We start from the raw sequence: 22,517 nt of genomic DNA on the forward strand, positions 1-22,517 counted from the left end.
GCTGGTCCCCTAAGACGCAACGGATCATGAGAACAGCGAGGAAGAAGCTTGAAGCCCACTACGCGGAACAAACCGCCCTAATGATGGCAAAAGCCAAACAATCATATTAAGCGAAGGGCAACAAGGCAAACAGGTTCCTGGTGGCCAAACAAGCCAAACGGAGAGGCGTCAACACGATTGCAGGCCTACGTGATCCGGAGGGGGTCACCCGATACTCGGAGCCCGAAAAACAACAGCTCGCGACAGACTACCTGACCCAAATCATGAAGGCAACCCCTCGGAACCGACCGCAACAGGTGGAATATCTACAGAAGGCAGCGGTTCCCCGTCTCGCCAACACAACGAGAGACGAATTGGAGGATCCCATTACGGGGGAGGAGGTCGAGGAGGCCATCAAATCGTTTAAAACACGAGCCCCAGGCCCGGACGGCTTTTCAACCAGATTCTATAAACTTTTCAGGCCACAACTGACCCCCCATCTGGTGACCCTGTTCAACTCCTTCAGAGACACAGGCGCGGTCACTCCATCGATGCAGGAATCAACCACCATCCTCCTGTCCAAACCAGGAAAGGACCCAAGGAGTCTAGCCTCTTACAGACCGATAGCACTCTTAAACATTGATGCAAATATATATTCGAAAATCCTGGCAAACCACCTGAATCGCGTTCTCCCCAAGATCATTCGTCCCGACCAAGCAGGCTTCATCCTCCATCGATCAGCGGGAGACAACATACGAAGAACCCTGAACCTGGTGGACCTCGCCTCTCGGAACTCCTAAAAACTGGTCTTAGTGGCTCTGGATGCAGCCAAGGCATTTGATTGAGTAGATTGGCCCTTTATGAAGCTTACCCTAGAGGCCTTCGGCTTCGGGTCAACTTTTCAGACAATGGTGCTGGCCAACTATAAGAGCCCAAGTACGAGTCTAAGTATTAATGGGCAAAACTCAGCTCCGATCCCCCTATCATGCGGAACCCGGCAGGGCTGCCCGCTATCATCCTTATTCTTCGCTCTCACCATGGAGCCTTTGGCCCAAAGGATTAGGGGAAACGATCGAATTAAAGGGCTGCAGGACGGCCTCAACCAACATAAAATTGCCCTATACGCGGACGATGTCCTACTCACGATCTCAGAAGCCCAATCATCATTGAAACAGGCAATACGAGAACTTACCACCTACGGTGAGGTTTCAGGCTTCACTATAAACTTTGACAAATCCTCGGCCATGGGCATCGGGCTCACTCCAGCAGAACGGGAGCCACTGACGACAATGTGCCCGATGACATGGGTGAAGAAGGCCATCCCCTACCTAGGGGTCCACATCCCGGCTAACCCAAGAGACACATACAAAGCCAACTTCCCCCGGCTACTGAAAGAACTGGAAGGCGAACTTGAAACGATGGGAGACCCAAGAGATCTCACTGCTGGGGCGCATCACAGCATGCAAGATAACCTACTGCCGAGGTTCCTATACGCCTGCGCTTCCCTCCCAGTAGCGATCCCCACACCAACCCTTAAGGACATCCAAAAGAAAATGCTGAAATTCATCTGGAAAGGTAAGAGAGCGAGAATCCCTCTCAAAACGATGCTGGGGGGCTCCAAGCTAGGAGGTCTGGGGGTCCCGGACTTGAGGGCCTACAGTGTGGCAGCACAACTAGCACAGTTTCAAGCATGGCAGACTATAACAAACCGCCCCAGGTGGGTAGAGCTGGAACAATCACAAACACCTTTACCCTTGCGATTTCTGCCACACATTCCGCCCCCCCTTAGAACACACTGGGGAGACCTCCTCCTATCAACTAAACACACCCTTAGTTCCTGGGACTGGGCTATAAAGCAGAAGGGAGTGCCCAGAGGACTGAGACCACGCTCCCCGGTCTTCCATAATCCATCCTTCTCACCCGGAGCAGACCCCCGCAATTTCCGGAACTGGATAAAGGGCGGGCTGGAGACCATAGACCAGCTATATATGGGAGGGACACCCCTCACCTTCGCCCAATGCAAGGAGAAGTTCCAACTCCAGGAAAGGGACAGATTCACCTATATCCAGCTACGCCACTGGTGCTCCCACCCCCAGACTCTGCAGGCAGCAACTCGCCCCCCCACCGCCCTGGAGCTGACACTGGGGGACCTTCCAACTCGGGGCAGGGTATCCACCCTATATAGGCACTTCTTAAGGGACTTCCTGTCCACAAAGACCCGCTACATGGCTCAATGGGAGGCAGACCTGGGCCATCCGGTCGAGGACCAAACCTGGGTAGACATCTGGACCAGAACACATACCTCCTCCACGTGCGTTACCAATAAGGAATGTGCGTACAGGTGCTCCTCCGGTAGTATTACCCGCCCCTTCAATTTTACCACATGAACCCACATGTGGATCATGCTTGCTGGAGAGGATGTGGTCACCCGGGCTCTTTCTTCCATATGTGGTGGGCTTGCCCAAAGATACGACAGTTCTGGAGGACATGCCTAGAGACCATCGCACAAATTACGGGAACGGCGATTCCTCTGGAACCTGAACCAGTCTTGCTGGGAGCCCCGATCCCCGCGATCTACCCGCGCTCCGGGACTAAGTCTAAACTATTGACACACTGCCTTCTGGCGGGGAAAACGGTGTTGGCCAGGGCCTGGAAATCCCCAGAAGGACCTCACATAGCCCAATGGTGGTCTAAACTCTGGGACATCCTGATCGCGGAGAAGGTCACGGCAGCACAGGCGGGAACGCTCCACCGCTTTCAGAATGTTTGGAGCCCAGTGCTGGAATACGACCAGCGCTTCCCCGCCCAGACCTACAAACCGACCAAGGCCCGATGGATCTTGAAACACCAAGGGGACCCGAGAGAAGACACATAGACGCTAAGGGGCGAACAGGACAATCCAGAAAGAAAATTCCGCCTCCAAACATGAGGGAGGGAGAGGCCAAATGGAGGTAGGAGGGAGGAAGCCTGATGAGGGAAATGAGGACTGGGGATCGAAGAACCTGAATACGCATTGCTTGTGATATGTCATGATTTGTATATTTGCCATCCTGCCTTGATTTAAAATAAACGAAGTTAAAAAAAAAATAAAAATAAGGAAGGTCGATATCAGCTATATAAAGAAGCAACCATTAATACCCAAGTTGATAATGAAATAAAAAAAATGGCTGAAACTCCATGGACTGTCCCATAGTAATGCACAGTGGCAGATAGCTTTTTTCTCTGTACTGCGCTCGAAGGATAGCCGTACCTTTTGGCACTTTGCTCGTAAGCATATGTTAACTGGGGGCACTAGAGAGGATCAAATACCATGTTAGAAGGAAAATGGAAAGAGTAATCCAAGTGAAGGTGTAGCTCCCTCTTGGCTTGATATTCAGGATATTATTAACATTATCTCTAAGCTTAAATCATCTAGGGCTGCAGGTCTTGATGGCGTCACCAATGTGGTGACTAAGGTGTGCCCAATTTTATAGGCTAACCTACTTTGGGTGGTGTTTAGGGATATTTTTAGAACTGTTTGTATACGATATGGTTGGAAAAAAATCTGTTAAATCATATTTGCAAGAAGGGTGAGCCTAATAATTATCGATTACTGGCCACTGTCTGACACAGTATCTAAGATCCCTGCCACATGCATTCTAAGTTTTATGCACGAGTAAATAATCTACTGAAACCACAATAGACGGGTTTCAGAAAGGGTTTTAGCACTCTACATAATAAATGGATTTTTATTTTATCAGATCATCCATGATGACTAAAGATTTAAAGCTGTATATTTGTTATATAGACTAGGCCAGGGCCTTCGAGTCTGTGTGCCGAAGTAAACTGTGGAACAAACTGAACAAATGAAGGCTCAATCTGAATATACTTGGCCTAATTAAGCAACTATATCGGGACACATCGGTTTATATCCGGCTTAATCCAGGGGGTGTCTGTTGTTATCAGAGATTAAAAACAATGCAGGATTGAAGCAGGGGTGTGTTTTGGGCCCCCTGCTTTATAATCTATATGTGGCTGCTTCATCTAGCAGCTTGAAACAGGTTAACAACTTTCCCCCTCGTGTGGGCACTTTCCTCTTGTCATGGTTTGCATTCTCTGATGATACTGTCATTGTCGATAGGACTGCGGCTGGGTTACAGTGTGGTATTGGGGTGCTGCTGGAGTACGCCAAGACTAAGAGTTTGAAGATCAATGATAAAAAAAGTAAGATTATGATCATTGATAGAAGTAGAAATAACCACTTTGTTTGGAAGTTGGATGACCAAATCCTAAAAGTTAATGAATATCGATATTTGGGATTTTTAATAGGTAATCAGTTGGGTAGATTTAATTAAATCAGTTATTCAGTTATCCCTAAACTCCTTAGTAAATTTTGATTAATCCAAACCTTTATTAGTACTAATGGGGGATACTCTGTGGAAGGATTACTAAAAATATACAAAGCCAGCATTGTACCTGCTATACTTTATGGACTTGAACCATTTTTAGAAAAGGAAATAAAATGGATTAGATAAGTTGGAGGCAAACTATGGCACCCTTGTTTTGGCCTCCCTAGTTCGCCACCAGTGGAGGCAATCTGTTGTGAACTTAGCCTCATATCGGTTTTACAATCATGGATGATTGCATGAAGCTCTTCTTATTTAAAAATATTTTAGTTATTCCTCACTTATGATAATCACCCTATATTGGAATCCAGCTGTCTTACCAGTCGACGAGATGTTGGATGAATTGGACGCATGCTTATTATACATATCTGGTAGATACCGGACTTGTGAAATCATTATAGGTGGTGACTTTAATTGCGATTGTAGAGATTTGACTGAAACCCACAAATTTAAATCATCCACTCTTTCTTATAGTAGAGGAGCTAAATTTAGAGAACTCCTCACAGAGTGGGATATGGATTTAATGGTAAGAAATGGCATGAATCTACGAAATACATGGGCAAGAGGTACGTTGCATTCAATGATAGATTATATATTTGTATCTCACAATCTTATCATGCATATGGCTCCCCTAGTAATAGGACAGATTGAGATAGGAGATCACGCTCAACTTTCTACCTTCTGTCAACTGAAATGTCATTCGCTCATGCCAAATATTACCTTGGCAGTGGTCGAAATTGATCGTCCCCTGCATTCCATTAGATGGAATCGAGGGATCTGCAATTTTGTCGTTAAACAAATTTCCTCGGTGATTGAGAGGATCAGACGTGCAGGGGGAAATTATGAATATATATTGCGCATGCACTATCCTGATATAGTTGCCACAGCACTCGAGCGACTTGGTAAAATACAAAGTAATGTGCAACATCCACACTTATATGATCATACATGCAAATTATTAAAAAGGGAGAAGAATAGGGCGTTGAGATCTTTAAAGAGAAGCAACTTGGGCATCGAAGACAGCAAGGCAAGGAGGAATAGGATATTATCAGCCTACAAACATAATTTGAAATCTGCTCGTATTTCAAGATACAATGACGCAAATTGCACATTAATTCGAGCCATTCTGGCTCATGACACACGAGTAATTTGGCGCACCTTGAAAGCTAATAATAAATGTGTGGCATTGTATTCGCTTAACTGTATTCCTGAGCAGACTTGGCAAACATTCATAAAGACTAAATACCAACTGCCTTGTAGTTTTCGCTTTGTCCCAGATGTTTCTCTTGAATACTCTGAAATCCCAAGGCTGAAGTGGGACTGTATTGATATTATGTGGGCAATCTCCAGGTTGACATACTCAAAAGCTGCAGGACCAGATGGTCTCCCCCCATGTCTTTATAAGGCGGATCCAGTGCTGTGGTCTGGCATTATAAACCATAAGTTCAACTCTATCATTAGGTCTGGGGAAATTCCACCCTCATGGTTAACTGCTAATATTGTACCCATATTTGAAAAGGGTGATCCATCTCTCCCGGAAAATTATCGTCCAATATCTTTAATTGATACTGAGGCTAAGATTTTCTCTATCCTTCTCTTAAATGAATTGGAGAAAGTAATTGCGGCGAATGACATGTACTCGAAATATCAAACTGGATTTAGGAAGTGCATGAGTACAACCTTAAATGCTTTTATCATGTCGCATGTCATCTCGGGAGTAAAAGAAAAAAATTCCAATCCTGTTTATATAGCAATGATCGATATGAGTTCAGCTTTTGATACGGTGGTCCGCAATTTATTGTGGAAGAAAATGTTGAAAATAGGGATTCCAACTGTGCTGATGTACTGGATCATTAAGTTGCACACGAATACTTCCTATAGAATAAGAATCTCTCCGGAAGGTGGGACTACTCCCCCCATATGTACAAAAATTGGTGTAAAACAGGGTTGTAATCTGGCGGCCACCTTATTTAACTTATATCTTTCTGATATGGGTGAAAATTGGGAAAAAGGGAATTTGTTTTCGGTTAAAGTGGGGAGTATTCATCTGAAATGGATTGCATTCGCTGATGATATCATCTTGTTTGACCCTACTCCGGTAGGACTTCAAACTAAACTCTCATTATTTGAGACTTTTGCAAAAGCTAATAATTTGACACCGAACCCAGCGAAAACTGCCATTATGACCTTTGGAGTTAAATCAAAAGGAGGGAATTTTAGATGGCAAATGTTGAACACACAAATTTGTCGTGTGAACAATGCTCTCTACTTAGGGTATCATTTATCAGCCCTCAACTCCATTAACGCTTGGTCAATTATAATTATAAACAAAACACGACCACTATTGTCCCAAATGAAAAGGATCTATAGCCAATATTGCAAATTCTCTTTAATCCTGCTAATAGATTTTATGACATTAAAAATTGAGAGTGTTATATTGTATACATTAGATATTTGTCTATGTGACATGGCAAGCGCGCTGGACAGCTTACAGGGCTCTCTTTTGAAATCTGCAATGTTTCTCCCTATGTCAATTCCAAATGCCATTATTCGGCATGAATTGGGGCTGGTTGCACTATCATCTCGTTGGAAATGGAGACAGCTGTCCAACTATGTCAAGATTCATTATCCTCCAATTAATTCATTGTACATTGATCGAAACAAAATGTTGGGTTCTCAAACTCCAAAATCTTTTTCTAACTATCAATTGAAAATGCAACAAATCTTGGACAATGCAAATATTACTGTTGAGAATATTCAATATCGTCCTGGTTTTGCTAAGAAAAAACTCTTTGAAATGGATTGGAGTATAACAATTGATTCAATTAAGACCTATGGGCTATATAAAGAATATGGTACACATGTAAAACAGCGCATTCCACGTTACGATCATGTCTTGTTATTCCCCTGTGAAAATATCCGAAAGGCATATATCCGTTTTAGGCTAAACCTATACCATACTAGGGAAAGAACTAAGAACTGGGAAATGAATAAATCAAATAATTATGTGGGATGTCGATTTGCTGAATGTAACAAATCTTATGAAACATTGAAACATCTTATATTGTACTGTCCGCATTTTAAGAACTTTAGGACACTTAAATTGAGGAAATTTGTGGAAATTGAATTCGAGGACTGCCTTGAAGTTTTGTGGTCCAGAATGATGCAGGGATCATATAAACCCCTAATATATGAAGTGGCAAAATTATGTAAGTACATTGAAAATGAATTAGAGTTATTTTCTAAACTGTATTAATTGATTAAATGATTATCTGTAAGATTTTAAACTTTATAAAGGTTCTACATGAATTGTCATGAATTTTGAACCAAATGCAAATAAAAAAAATATATATATATTATTTGATAGAGATAATTCTTCTTCATTGTTATCCCTTTTCGTTAACATGAGAAAGTTGCTAAGGCTGCTTGTTCCGGTCCCTGCCGGTGCCATTTACCATCTGGGGGCCGGCATGAATGGGCTGCTGGATTCCGATATACTGCCCAGCCCTACTGATGCCATTGACCCTGCTATCCCGCTAAGGTTGCTGACGCCTCACAGAGCCGAAACACAGGCTCCCAGCCTGCATCCAACAACCTACATGCTGACTGGCTGTCCACTGAGTCATCTATGGTGGCTACCGCCATATAGAGGCGCAGCCGGCCATCTACAAATGCCAGTTGCTACGGTTCCTGTCTCTGGTGGCGAAGCAGCATAGAGCGGGCCCCCCTCTGAACCTGTCCTGCAACGAGATATACATGGACTGTCATCAGCACATAAGGTAAGCCATGCCCATCATCACAGACGTATGCACCGGCTTTGATCTGTATGCCTTTTGCATGTCCTGTGCACACATGACTATGCCTTGTGGTGTTGCCACCCCCTGTACCATGAGGCGTGGCTGCACCAGCCTTTGCATCCACCTGAAATTACTGTATTATGTGCACTGTGGTGTTGCCCCCACCATGTGGTGCGCTAAACTTTGCCTCTACCCGATCTGTCTCACCTATAAGACCACACCTGTAACCGTTAAGCAAGAATTCTTATTTGCACTTAATGTAACTAGCGCCCTGATGCCTAAGGGTTTGGCGCGCTGCTATAAATGCGAAAATAAATAAATAAATAAAGGATTGATACAAAACCTGGACTAATTTTGTCAAGGAAGTGGAAAGTTTTCATACACATATTGATTTTAACATGGCTATTAATGGTAGCCTAGAGGTACATTTGAAGGAACTTAAACAAAGAGCTGGGGGTTAGGAATTGTAGTGTTCTGATGGATGGACTGGAAAGCATGCGTAAATTCCAACTGTATGTTAAACTGGCATTTTTCTTTCCTGAAACCTTTAATTATATTATTAGAACTAATAGTAGAGAATTGTGTAATTTTATAATGAGGCTCCAATTGAACTCATTACACAATATGGACAATGTACGGGCCTAGTGCAACATACCTTATAATTTAATGAAATGCAGTTTGTGTGAGATGGAAGATGAAACTGCTAGTCATGTGCTTACTTTGTGCCATTTTTTAGCTACATCAAAGGCTATAGTACATTTGTCACTAATATTGATAATATTAAGGGGGACCAGTTTTGGTCACACTTATTTTCTGGTAGTCCCTTAATGGTGGTAGCGGCAGCGTATTATGTATGGAAGGATTTTTTTTAAAGTCTTGGATAGTGCTTTATGATTGTTAAGATGAATTGGTATTTCATAACTAATTGTATAATGATATATATGTGATGTGTATTCTCCTAGGGGCTTTATATGTGTGCTGAGACGGATGTTTGTTTGTATAATTGTAACTTGGGCATGTGAATTTTGTATATGTAAATAAGGATCAGGTGCCAAGGATATATTGTTAAACCAATTTACACATTCCAAAAAAAATTCCAAAAGGCAATCAGCACAATTAACAAGCCAATGGGCCTTATTTAAAGGTCTGCAGACTAATCCATGCTCATTGCTCTGAAATTGTATAATGTTACCACCAGCCGTTTGTGTTATTCCCCATTCCCCATTTGGGTGTCCCATAGGGCTCCTGTGGGGATTGGAGGAATTCCCACTGGTGGCGATTCGTCTGGCAGTAACTACTGCGTGGATGAAATATGCGCTTCAATTTACCTCCAAACCTTATAATTCCTCAGAGCGGTAAAAATGGCAGTAATTCGTGTCCTGACATTTTCTTACTGCTACTGCCATACTGGTAACTAGGTCCAATATCTTCATATCTATATGTACAAATATAACACAGGGTGAAAGTGTTCCTTAAGCTATTCAAGTTTCCCAATGCGCAGTGAGTGGTTAAAGGAATAGTGCGGTCAAAAATATTATTGTCCCAAAAGATGGGCAATAATCCAAAACATGCATTAAACGTAATTTTTCTGAAAGTTCATATGTAAGCTTTTGAGCCAACGAGGCTCAAAGTGTTTACATGGGAGCATCCATTTTGCCATTTCAGGCAGTCCTATTAGCTCATGTTAAGCTCTGCCCTGGCGGTACTAAACAAGCAGCAATAGTCCCTTACTGGGAGCTTTTGCTTACTGCAGCCAGAGCAGGGCTGTGCATGAGCTGAGGAGGCTGCCTTCACTTTCATTTATGTTTTCGGTGCTCCCCAATCCCAGGGAAGCACAGAAAACGTAAAATGAAAGGCAAAAAGCAAAGGCGCGTCAATTATAATAACTACAGCAATCACAAATACAACAATGTTGTTGTATTTAAATATGCTGTGGTTTTCTTTCTACCTTTCACGGGCTCCAGGAAACGTAGAAAGAAAACCGCAGCATATTTAAATACAACAACGCTGTATTTATGTTTGCTGGGCTCCACGACCTTGGTAAACTATCTGACACTGCGGGAACCAGTTAAGTGATAGATAAATAAGCACAGACACTAAAGAGGCAATGGACAGAGTTGATTAATTGAGGACATTTTAACATGTGATAGATACTTTATGGGAACGTTCCTCACTATGAACTGTATCATGATTTTGTCATGGATTTTATGAGTATATGAATTCAGAGGATATGGATTGGAGTATATTTTAAATGCCCCAAAGTAAGATCTGTAAATGGGTAAATGATTTGAAGTTTTAACCTTGATCGGGGGAGCCCAGGAGACTCAAAGCTGAAGTCACAGCAAACATAAATACAATGTTATAAATGCTGCGGTTTCTAAGTTAGAAAGAAAACCGCAGCATTCATTTTGCAGCGATGTTAAAAAAAAGAATAAAATTTAAAGCACTTACCAGCAGCAGCTTGTATTGATCTCTGCTCTCCGGCAATAATGAAGCAAAAGCCACCTGCTGGTAGCTTTTTTGTATTACAGCTGGCTGGCTTTTGCTTAATTAGTGCCGCAAGGGCAGAAATTAACACAAGCACAGGAGACTCATCCATTTCACAAAATGGATGCCTCCTAGTGCTTTAAATCTGTGCCTTTGAGCCTCGTTTGCTCAAAAGTTTACATAGCAACTTTCTTAATGAATATTTTTTATATATATTTTTGATGATGGCCCATCTTTTGAGCCAATAAAATGTTTGATGGCACTATCCCTTTAAGTGTTCTTAGTTTGATGTGATATCCATCCATGGAGACCTGTCCGCTTGTGAGAATATTGGACAACTCAAACTACATAACTTTCTTGTATCTAAAGGCTAGGCCAATCCTCACCGTTTCTCTGAGGCACTTTCTGTGGGAAGCATCTGATGTATGAGAAATGTGCAATTGCGTCAGGTGGTTGGGAGGTACGAGTGGAGGTGTGCTGCACTCTGAGATGAACGTGTTCCAATTGTCTCCAGGATTCAGGCAAAGCACAAAGGACACCAACAAGGTAAGAATGTTGCCGAACAAAGTGCATGGAAACTTTACAAATACAAACTGAATACATGATTAGACAATCTTGTGTACAGAATACCATTAAAGTCAGAGAGAACGGGAGAATAATTTCTAAAAGCAGAATGGTCTCTGATGTGGGCAGTAAGAAGATGTCAGCTGTTGATATAAAGTCTTATAATACACACTTTTTCAGAACAGTCTCCTACCAGAGAGGAAGCGGGCTCTGCCATCGCATGGATGCGTCTTCTAAATTACAACCTTAAAGTATTCCTCTCATCATCTGACAGATCAAGAGAAATCATGTTGCCAGTCACCTAGGGGAGGAAAAAACAGACATGTGTTAGGCACTAGTATCACCCTACACTACACTACACGCAGCAGAAATGGGCTTCCAAGCCCAAGGACGAAAATCATAACCTTTGATTAAGGAAGTTGAGGTTCTTCTAGAACATGCCAGTGTAACCCCCATTTTATTTAGTAGGCTCGCAGTGCTATTTTCCTTATTCAACTAGCAAGTAAGTGGGTGAAAGCGGGATTGGGATCGAACGGGTTAAGCTTCCAAAGCATTAGTACCTGCTGTGATGTCAAGCGGGTTGATCATTGATCGGGTAACTGCACTGCGGTGGCAGGGGTCTGCTGTAGATGGCAGCATGGTGTATCTAGGAAGGCTGGTAGGGAGTAGCTGTTTCCTAGCAATTGCACCGCTTGACAAGTGATTGAGCCAATGCCTGTGAGGACTTGGGGCAGGATATGGCAGCAGGGGATGCCTGAGAAGAGTAGGTGTAAGGCAGTGAAAGGTGACAGACTGTTCTTCAGGTGAGTAATGAAGTGAACAAAGTTCCTGCCTGAGAGGAGTGATTTCCTAAGATTCTCCCCTCCCCTAGTGGAGACTGCCATTGTGTGCATGGAGCCACAACGACAGAGGTCCCTGGGGAGCGGCGAGCCCATGTGCTTGAGCATGAGTAAGCTATGGGACATCGTCATTGATTGAAGGCAGACATACCGGCACATGGGCCCTGGTGGATAAAACAGGAATCAGGAGTATGCGAGAAGAAAGGGCGTGAGGGATAGTGCTCGCCCTGCAACCAGGGGAGTTGTAATGCCTCTCTTGAAGCTTGGAACCTCTCCTTATTAGTCCCGACAGGGGCAGATTCATTGCCCCACATCTACATTTGGAATGGAGGAACAGCGTTTTTATGGATTGACCATGTATTTGTATCTGATTATCTTAGACCCAGTTATTCTGATCTGGTAGTGAAGGTTGTGGATGCGAGTGATCATTCACCTCTTACGTTTAATATTCTCACCAACATCCAAAAACACAATTATTCTCCTGTAGTAGTGTTTTAAAAACCTAATAGGAAATGCACCATGTTAAAATGGAATCACACTCTGCTGACAAAGTTTTCCCAGGCTGTGCATGAATTATTTATTACTGATTATTATTCAGGATTGTTTACTATCAACTCCATTAATAATACTCTTGGGAAGTGTCTCCAGAAACTGAGTGGTACAGGCACTTGCCACAGACCTAAAGAAACTACTTGCGTCCATGACATTAGAATAGCTAATGCAAAAAGGACGGAAAGATCTCAGATTAAACATCTGAAAGATCAATCTCTAAATAACAATGACTATTTTGTGTAAAAAAAAAAAATTTTCAACATTATAGAAATGTTATTAAAAGGCTAAATATCCAGCTTTCTGAATTATGCGAAACTATTAATTCAGCTATTACGCCTAATAAGCTCGAGGGTTTATGTCTTATTGAAGAGAATGTGTAGGTTGCTTATTACACAAAAAACAATGCTAAATCATTGTATACTCTGGTTGTTAAATTTCCAGGTGATGTTTCTTCGGCTTTAATCCGTAATCCTTTAGATCCTGAAGACATAAGAAACCTCATTGTAAGAAATAAACCATGTAGGGCTCTGGGGCATAATATGCTTACTCCCATTACTAAAGTGTGACCCTGAACTTTGGTCACTTAGTCTCTATGATCTGTTATGTTATGTTAAGAATATTTATAATGCTCACGGTTGCCCTAGGACATCATGGCGCGAGAAAACACAGAGTATCAAGGCCACCGCGGGGCCTAAAAGAGCCAGGTTTTTAGAAGATGACAAAAGATCAGATGGTTCTCAACCCGTCTAAGAGGAGTGGGCAGACCATTCCAAGGTTTTGCTGCCAAGATGTAGAAAGCACGCCCCCAATTCTCAGATGACGAAACCTAGGAATGGCCACGAGGAGAGCATCACCTGATCGGAGAGTGCTCCCTGGCACATAGGGCTTAAATGTGACCTGCAAGTAATCGGCCGCTTGATGATAATATGCTTTGTACACCATGCACAAGGATTTAACATTTTATATTTATTTTATTTGTTTTGATTCATAAAGACCCTTTAAAAATATATATCACAACAACACCATTTCAGACCTCATCATTAAAACTTCAATTCATTTGCCTATTTACAGATCTTACTTTGGGGCATTTAAAATATACTCCAATCCATACCCTCTGAATTCATATACTCATAAAATCCATGACACAATCACGATACAGTTCATAGTAATAAAAGTTCCCATAAAGTATCTATTAAAATACATGTTAAAATGTCCTCAATTAATTTACTCTGTCCATTGCCCCTTTAATGTCTGGGCTTATTTATCTGTCACTTAACTGGTTCCCGCAGTGTCAGATACTTCTGGATGTTAAAGGCCAATGGGGTTGCCAGGTCACACCTTTGTAGTTTCTACTACTACTTGCTCAAACATACTAAAATCACCACTCAAACTGAATATAAAGCCATGTGGACAGATTCCAAGTCTGTGTTTAAATAGTAGCACCAAAATTCATCGTTTTTGATTGCGTCACAACTTCCCACAAACTGGCCCAACTTTGTCATGTATGTGGGCCCCTTTCTTGGACACAATGTTAACACATGTCTTGGTGTTTCCTTGTGCACCTCTATCCTGCACATATGACAGATTTGCTGTTCCGCTTTTAGGCCCACTTTTGCACCTTGCAAAGCCAGCGGCTGGTTTGTTCACAATTTCAACATGAAGTTCCAAACCGCCGAACTAGGGCACTTCAGAAGATAGTGTTTGGTCTTAAAATAGCAATGAGCAATGCCCTGTACATATTTGAAATTATGTAATGTTTGCAAGTGAGCATAGCTTTCCAGCCACTCCCACTGTTTCACCTTGTTTTTATGCCTTCAGGACCTCAGAGCTTGTACCCCTCTCAAACTCTGGAGACTAATTAATGTTTATGAAACACGCCTCGTTTAGGGTAGTGTATGCTTGATGGCTTCCCATTTCATACGATGAGCCCAAGAGTTGCAGCAATTGACATGTTGTCGATTCTTTGATTTCATATATAGTGTACCCCTTTGTACGAGTGCTTGGCTCATGAGGGACACTAATCCCAATTCTAACCTGAGATAGGCCATTGGCGTGGTGTTTGGCAAACCCAGGAGCCTCCTCCAGAATTGGCCGTCCACCACGTTTAGCCATGTCCGGTCCCTCATGGCCAATGCATCAAGTCCATAGAGGCTAGCTGGCGAGAAGCTCTGTTTGTAGAGTTTTAAGATCTCCTCGAGAGAATATCCCACTTTTTGCTTTGCAAATTTATTAATCAAACATGTCAATTGTCTGGCCCTTCTCTTTTTGCTCTCAACTAGGACTCCATGGTCACTCTCTGCCGATAGCTCCAGTCCCAGATATAAGTAGCTGTCAACATACTCCACCTTTTCTGAGTCAAGTGTACAGGCTGACCCTGGCGATCTTACTTCCGGAGACCACCATCATTTTGGTCTTACCCATGTTAATAGCTAGGCCGTTCTGTTTGGCGTATTCCGACAATATCTTACATTTATTTTTCACACCTCTTATTGTGCGGTCCAACCAAATAAGGTTGTCCGCATACAATAAGCTGGCTATATGCTAGGAGCAGATACTAAGGGTGCAAGATTACATCCTTGTCTGACACCCCTGTTTACTTCCACTGGGTTAGTCAAAAGGCCCATATTGCTCAAACGGACCTGCACACTATTCCCTGTATGGAGCTGTACCAGTATTTCCAGTAGCCATTCTGGACAGCCCCAGGTATGCAGCTTTAGCCACAACCGTGCCCGGTTGACAGTGTTGAAGGAAGCACTGAAGTCCACTGAGATAAAGTATAGTGCAGTGTTGCCCTTTATTGCTGCCTCACTAATAAGTGTGTCAAGCATCCTAATATCATGTGTTGTTGCAGACCCTACTAGAAAACCGGTTTGTGTGTAGTCCAGGATCTTATTTTCCGTTGCCCAGCCCTGTAGGGCTCGGAGCACAATGCCAGAGAACAATTTACCTTTAACATCTACAGATTAATATCTTTGCTAGTTCTCCGGACTCTCTCTATCTCCTTTTTTGTAAATTGTCAAAAGTGTTGTCTTCAGCCATGTTCCTGGAACCACACCTTCTGCGCACACCTTTGCAAATAAAACTTTCAGGACGACTGTCCATTCACTAGGGTTATCTTTCAGTATGGGGTTCGACAACCCATTGGGGCCCGGTGCACGAGAGTCCTTCAATTTCCTAACTGCAGTATGTATGCCATCTAAATCTGGGGCTATCGGCCATCTCCCCGCCATACCTATCTTTACTTTTTCATCTGACTTCATTCCAGAATTTGCCCCTATGAACTCAACCCACTTGCACTATAGAATCGGATTAAGCATGCTGCCTCTAGTGTCTCCCTTGGCCTTTGTCAGCATTTGCCATATGGTTCGAGTATTTTCTCTACAGAGTGCCACAAACATCTGCTGCCAATAGGTATTTAAGGCTCAGAACATTCTTTACAGCCAGCTCTCGTATTCCCTTTTTATTTTCCTTATTTTTGCCTCTAAAATGGGGATCAACTGTACCATTCCTCTTTCTTGCCTCAACATTCTACGCATCCTCCTTTTGACGTCCCAAATTTCGATATTAAAGACCTTATTGTTCTTTCCTTCATGTACTACTGCCTGGCTATCCCTCACCGACCCTGTTTCTACAGACAATTTTTCCAGCCATGTACCAATTTGACTCACTGTCAGCCCCTCCCAGCTTTCCGTTTCCAGTTCAATCTGTGTTAATGTATCCCGAGGCTCTGCTCATGTTGTTAGATGACCAACTAATCCTATTTCTCCAGTGGTTAATCTCCACCTCGCGCAAGCCCCCGTCCCCCCAATCAACCTTGGAGACATTTGTAGGGCTATGGAGAGTACCAGCATGTGATGGTCCCTGAACTGTGTTGCTCGGGGTTCCAGTCCCTGCACTCTTTCAGAGCAGGCATTGGTGCCGAAGACCATGGACCAGGTACTTTGCCCCGGGATATCTCACAGTGTCCGTCCGTTGTACATCAACATGTCCCACTCCTTCAGCATGTCTATCCATAGGTTCCCTTTTTTGCTTCCCCTGGGGTTTTTCATTGTGCTAACAGACTCAACACATCTGTATTTTGGGCCAGGTACCCCATCTCTACATCCAGCATTTAAATCCCCAGCCAGCAGGATGAATTCACAATCCCCTTCAACAACCCAGACGGAGCTAATTTGGTCAAAACTCTCATGAATCTCTTCCAGGTTTCCCCTATCAGGTGGTACATGTATGTTAATTAGCAACACAGCCATTTGTTCTTCCACCCCTTTCACCACCGCCTCAATAGCCAGAATGTTTCCTTGCTTAATGCCTGTAATAAGACCACCAAAAGGGCGGCCTCTAGGACCCTTAGTCGCCTCTTGGTGAAATAGTGTGAAACCCTCTTTGTGGATCTTGGCTGTAAGCCACGTTTCCTGGAGGTAAACCACAACTAAGTCATTAAGTAGAGAAAGGGAACCATTATCATACAGTAAATGTACGTGCCCCCTGGTGTTCCAACTGACTATCTTCAGAATTCAATGCAGTACCACTCATTTTTGCATTAGGAACTTTCTGAACCAAGCCCATCCCATGCCAGCGTCCAGTACTCCCTCCTTGCCCACCACCCTCTTGTTTGATGCTAGTGCCTCGGATACAGTAATAGGCAAAGACTGCGGGGCAATTACATGTGTTGGACAATCCACCACGTATCCCACATTCCGGATAGATTTTTGGTGGCTCCGGATCAGCGATGTCACTTCGGCAGAAACACAATGAACTCTCACTGGCTGAACAAAACTTAAGTCCGCGGATGACAGTACTCTTAGTGCCAGTAGGCTCGTACACACTTTGAGCAAATTTGACCTGTTTGTTCGGTTAGCTGTGAACGTCAAATGCCCCCTACCCAAGGTAAAAAGAAAATTCGACTCCTTCACAGTGCTACTTGGGGCTGGGGGTGTGCCTCAAGCAGCTATGACAACTCCCCCTGGACAGCTGAATACTGATTCGTCAGCTTCAGGACATTTTGTTTGCGGCTCCTCGTTTAGCAACCAGCTGGTCAATGTGCCAGGGGGCTTTGGTCCGCCCATCCGTTTATTTGTAGACTTCCTCTGGGTTTCCTTAGTTTGTACTTGTTCAAGTATAATGGATGTAGATGACCCTTGTTTTGACCTTTTCTACTAGCTGCTTGTTTTCTCATTTTAGCCCTTTTTGTCATATGCCTTTCCTTCCTTGTTTTGTACATTGAGAGGTAACTTTCAGCTTCCAGACAGTCCTGTGTGGGTGATCCTGATGGAATGATGATTGCCTATTGTTCGTCACACTTCTGGGTATGTTCTCTAACTGTTTGAGTTAATTCACTTCAAAGCTTTTTTCCAGTGACTCCTTGTTCATGGGGCTATTTGTCAATTGACTTAATTCAGTGCCCTGTTTTTCACCTCCTCAAGGATTACCTCATATAGTTTCAACAGGACCTTGACAGCAAAGTGTAACACTCATCAGCCTCAGTAATGCTGTTGCTAGAGTCTGGGGCAACACTCCCCCCCCCCCCTGTTCCATTGATTGTCACATCATCCATCTCCACTGTGTCCCTCACGGTTCCTGGGAACAGATTAGGCGACATAGACAGCCTCTCTGTGATTAAAGGGTTCAAACTCAATCCTTTTTGCCACTGGGAGCCAGTGGAGGGCACGAAGTACCAGACTAATATGGACCCTGTAAGCAGTAGAGGTTTCCACCCTAGCAGCCAAGTTCTGGAAACATTGCAGCCAGAGGATCACACCCAATGGCTGGGCCAAGAACAGGATGTTGCAGTAGTCAATACGACTCACGACAACTGCAGCGACGCCCTGGGGTCAAAAATGGATACGGAGGTAGGGAAATACCCCAACGGAGTACACGCAGTAGGAAGTGACCTGACTTACATACTGCATTAACCTGAGCCGTCTTGGATAGAGACGAGGTGAGATGGACAACTAAGTTCTTAACCACCATTATAGGAGTAGGTAGGACCCCGAAATCAGTGGGCCAAAAAGAAGTCCAGAGGGAAGAATCTTGTGAATTGGACCAAGTCAAAAATCATTATATTTTCAACCACAAAGAGGCCAAACATTATATCTTGGAGAGTGTGAAAAGTCTGCCTGACACTTGCGCATTCTGTAAAGTATTTGGGGTTTAATATGTCCAACTACGATCCATTAAGTACCATTAAGGTATGCTCACACTCCAAAGTGCAGCCCCTCATTGCACAAGTAAAGAGAGTATACTCAAAGCTGTGTACATTTTCCCTTATACTGGTTTGAAGATTTTACTGTTTAGAGATTGTTCCTAATATAATCTCTGGTTTGGAAATCGTGCTGGTGGATGCGGGCCACTATTTAAATCCCCTACATGGCTCCATTTGGAAACAAGTGTTAGATCTGCTGCTGGTCTGTCCCTAATTGTGCAATCGGGCACAAATTCGATCTGGTTTATTTGGCTACAGAAGTTCTTTAGAAAAAAATATGTTTATACGTCAAGATCTTAGATCCTCCGACACGCCCTCTATTTGAGGAACTGAATACAGCATTAAAAGATACATCTGTTCCCTCACTAAATAGCTATATTACTACCAACCCTGAACAATATAGGGTCTGTTGAGGAAGAACTGATTCACAGTCCAAAAGAGGTGAACAAAATAACTCTTCGAACAAGATTGGTGTGACACATTTGATCAATGGGTTTCCTATAACTTATATGTGGAATATCGGCAGTTTATTAGGAAAATATCTGTACTGCCCAAATATATTTATCTATTCCCCTGTGATAGAGCTTGCTCCTTATTGTGAGAAACCTGAGGGTATTCTCCCCAGCAGACCTTGAGAATCCCTTATTCATGTGGCCAGGAAAGGGCTGACACTCTCAGATCCAAACCCTGAGGGTGGATGGGCAAAGGAGGATGAATAGGGGAGGCCGGGATTATGCTCAGTGAAATACCCCAGATGAGACGCGGTATGGCACCAGAGAGAAAGAAGGAGTGGAGAACAAAATCCCTAAGAACATTTTAGGCTGTACCACATCTGCCTCCCTTCCTCCCATTGAATCTCTCCTACCCAGATCCAATAACCCCTGCGTACAGAACCACTCCGCTGAGATCTTCAAGCCACTTGCACCTGAAGATTATCTATCCCAGAATCCATGCTTCCTATGTCCTGCCCGAACATCCCGGACATTCTTCACGTCCCTGTGATTATTGTTTTCCGCACTCCCAACTTTCTCAGATAAAACACCACCATTCCCATAATCCCCCTTGTTTATTTCACGATACCAACTATTTCCGTTTGCCCCGTAAACCCCACCAATCACGTCCCTCTTATTATAATTCTCTATAACACCTCTTCCCCATCCGGTCCCGTAGGATACTCGGACACTACAACCCCTCCCCTTGCCAACACAAACACTGTTTCACCTCATGAAAGATAACAGACTTGTAATAAAACTGTTTACCTGACATGTCCGGACACAAGGGTCAGGCAATTTACTTAAATCGCACACACCTGAGCCCCCCCTTCCTTTTCCCCACAGGGATAAAAGGTGTGGTAAGAGAGCACAATACGAGCAAGGCAGACCGCACGACGAGATAGCTATGCAGACCCCGGTAGTTCAAATGGAGGAGAAAGGCAGCAAACATCAAGAGGCTAACGGGGAGAGACACAGCCTTGCCCTTTTTGACAAAACCAAGTGAAACCTCAGCAGAAGGAAGAGTAAGACCGAGGACAATAGCCCTGCTGCAGTGCTGAAGCTCCAATTTCACAATCGACAAGAGAAGCCCGCAGCAAACGACTTCTTCCCGTGGGTAGGTGGGACCAACTGACCCCAAGATGAACTTGACTGGAACCCCTCTCCCTGCTGGCTGTACTTCTTTGCTGCTGCTGGAACCGAGTGCCAGGTGACAGGAACACCAGAATAGAGTGCATTGTTTTAAGCCGGACCCGAGCTCCAGAAAGATCCTCCAGACACCCTCGAAGCAGGACGACCCAAGCCTGAGCCACCTCAACAGAGTGCTGGAACCCAGAAACAAGGGGAGCCCACAAGGTGTCCAAGAACCACAGTGGTGCTATTTGCCGGTAGATGAAACCGCAAAGTACCGCTGATCTGGAGTAAGTCCATTGCTGACACCGACCTTCAATCCACAGTGCAGAGAGTCCCCAGACTTCCTGCCTCTTGTCCCCACGACTGAGGCCCCGGAACAACAGGATGTGCAGGACTACAACAGGAACAGAAGCCAGCTGGACTCTTTTCTTCAGACTCCTGGTACTGTGTAACTAGGGGTACTTACCTCTTGTTGTGTGTAGCTTGTTTGCTCTCACTGGAGACTTGCATTTGCTGCCCTTTGCAGAGCTGCTTGCATCTTTGCTTTCCACAAGCCCCCCAGCTTGTGGCCAAACAGTGATTCTTTTACTACAGAAACTCTCTTTAACATTGTGCAAGACTTTTGTTCTATCTTCAAGAAGTGCCTCAGCTCCCCTAGCCTTTGCTCAATTGACATTGGCTGTCCTGGCTCCCTGCGGACTCGTCTCACCCTCTGACTTTGTGTTGATCTGTCCCTCCAAAAAGTCATACATAAGTTTACTTGTATAGCTGGGAAAGGGATAGCCTATATTTCACTGGGGGATTATAAAGTGCTTACCTGTTCAGAGAAACTTGTTAACCTTTGTTTCCTTCCCTAACCTTTTCCTTTTTCCACAACCTCAGTATTGCATTTAAGTGTTAAAGTGATATATTAATGTCCACAGCACCCTAGTTATTGAAGTCACCTCAGGGTATAGGAAGTGTGTGTCTGACATCCCAAAAGGGTATCTATTTACTTACTTGAACTGAAGGAGTGTATTTTAGAAGTGTATTTGATTGTTGCTACGTGCCCTTTCTAAAGAAGGCTTATTTTAAAAGTGACTTAAATTAATAAATAATTATTTTAATCACGAAACCTTGAGTATAAAGTTTTATTGAATGCTTCTCACTGTGAATCTCTACAGCTCACATTGACCCCTCTTGAGATTAGCCCAGCTGCTCAGTCACTCTACCAACTTATGTAGTACAGGCCTATACCAAAGGTTGGGTTACCTATTGCCAAGAGGACAAGGCTGGTGTTGTCTCCCACAGGGTTACTACATACAATCTTGTCTAACAATACCTCCTCAGCACTAGGTCTCACCTCGCTCGGGTCCGCAGCACTTCCTCGGGGCTACCGGGAGCCACCCGCCATTTTCCCCTCAGGGCCTCCTTGCCATCACAGCTGTCTCGCCTGCTCCACACTTCCCCTCTCTCTGTTTGAGCCGGACCAGGTCGCCCTCACTCTGTGTGGTCTCCTCCGCTCCGCTCACTCTCTTTCCCCTTATTTTAAAGCGTGTCTAATGTCGGGTTATATCTTGTTTGCACGGGCCGGAGCTCCACCATACCACGTCCACTCAGCCCGCCATCTTGCCCACGCCCTGCACTTAGACTTCGTTAATCAGCTTTGATCTGAGGCAGCAAATAATATATTGTGGGTTAGCTTGATGCAGGGGAGCAGAGTATCACGTTTACTGTCTTGTCAATTTTTAATGAGTCTTTTTACTATGATCGAAAAGAAATGTAATTGCCTAATCGTTTTTTTTGTTTAAATGTTTCTAGTGAGTTTACAGATAGTGTTATACTTTGCTCAATGGGCCTCATAATAGGTTTGGTGGTAATCCACCAGGATTACCACCAAACGGAAATACCATTACCAGCACTCGGTCTGGCAGAATTACCGCCAGATTCCGAGTGCCAGTAGGGGCAGTTACTGCCCATTCCATGGAGTCTCATAAGACTACATGGGCGGAGTTTCTGGTATTACTGGCACCGATAATACTCAAAATTTTTGCTGATGGGGTGCCGGAATTACCTTCTGCTCCGAGCGGGAGGTAAATCCGGCCACC

General features: G+C 43.9%; 1 protein-coding gene across 2 annotated transcripts in view; it reads right to left on the bottom strand.

Moving 5' to 3' along the window:
- The window catches only part of LOC138452984 (uncharacterized protein KIAA1958-like), a 451,039-nt gene that overhangs the window by 369,606 nt on the left and 58,916 nt on the right, over nt 1–22,517 (bottom strand). For both annotated transcript variants that reach the window (XM_069605360.1, XM_069605359.1), the window contains exon 2: nt 11,406–11,513. In XM_069605360.1, the coding sequence (XP_069461461.1) occupies nt 11,406–11,429 (24 nt within the window). In that variant the 5' untranslated portion in view covers nt 11,430–11,513. The remainder of the gene's footprint in view (nt 1–11,405; nt 11,514–22,517) is intronic.

The sequence above is a fragment of the Ambystoma mexicanum genome, chromosome 4p (assembly GCF_040938575.1).
Source record: "Ambystoma mexicanum isolate Mex_15411 chromosome 4p, UKY_AmexF1_1, whole genome shotgun sequence".
Taxonomy (NCBI): Eukaryota; Metazoa; Chordata; class Amphibia; order Caudata; family Ambystomatidae; genus Ambystoma; species Ambystoma mexicanum.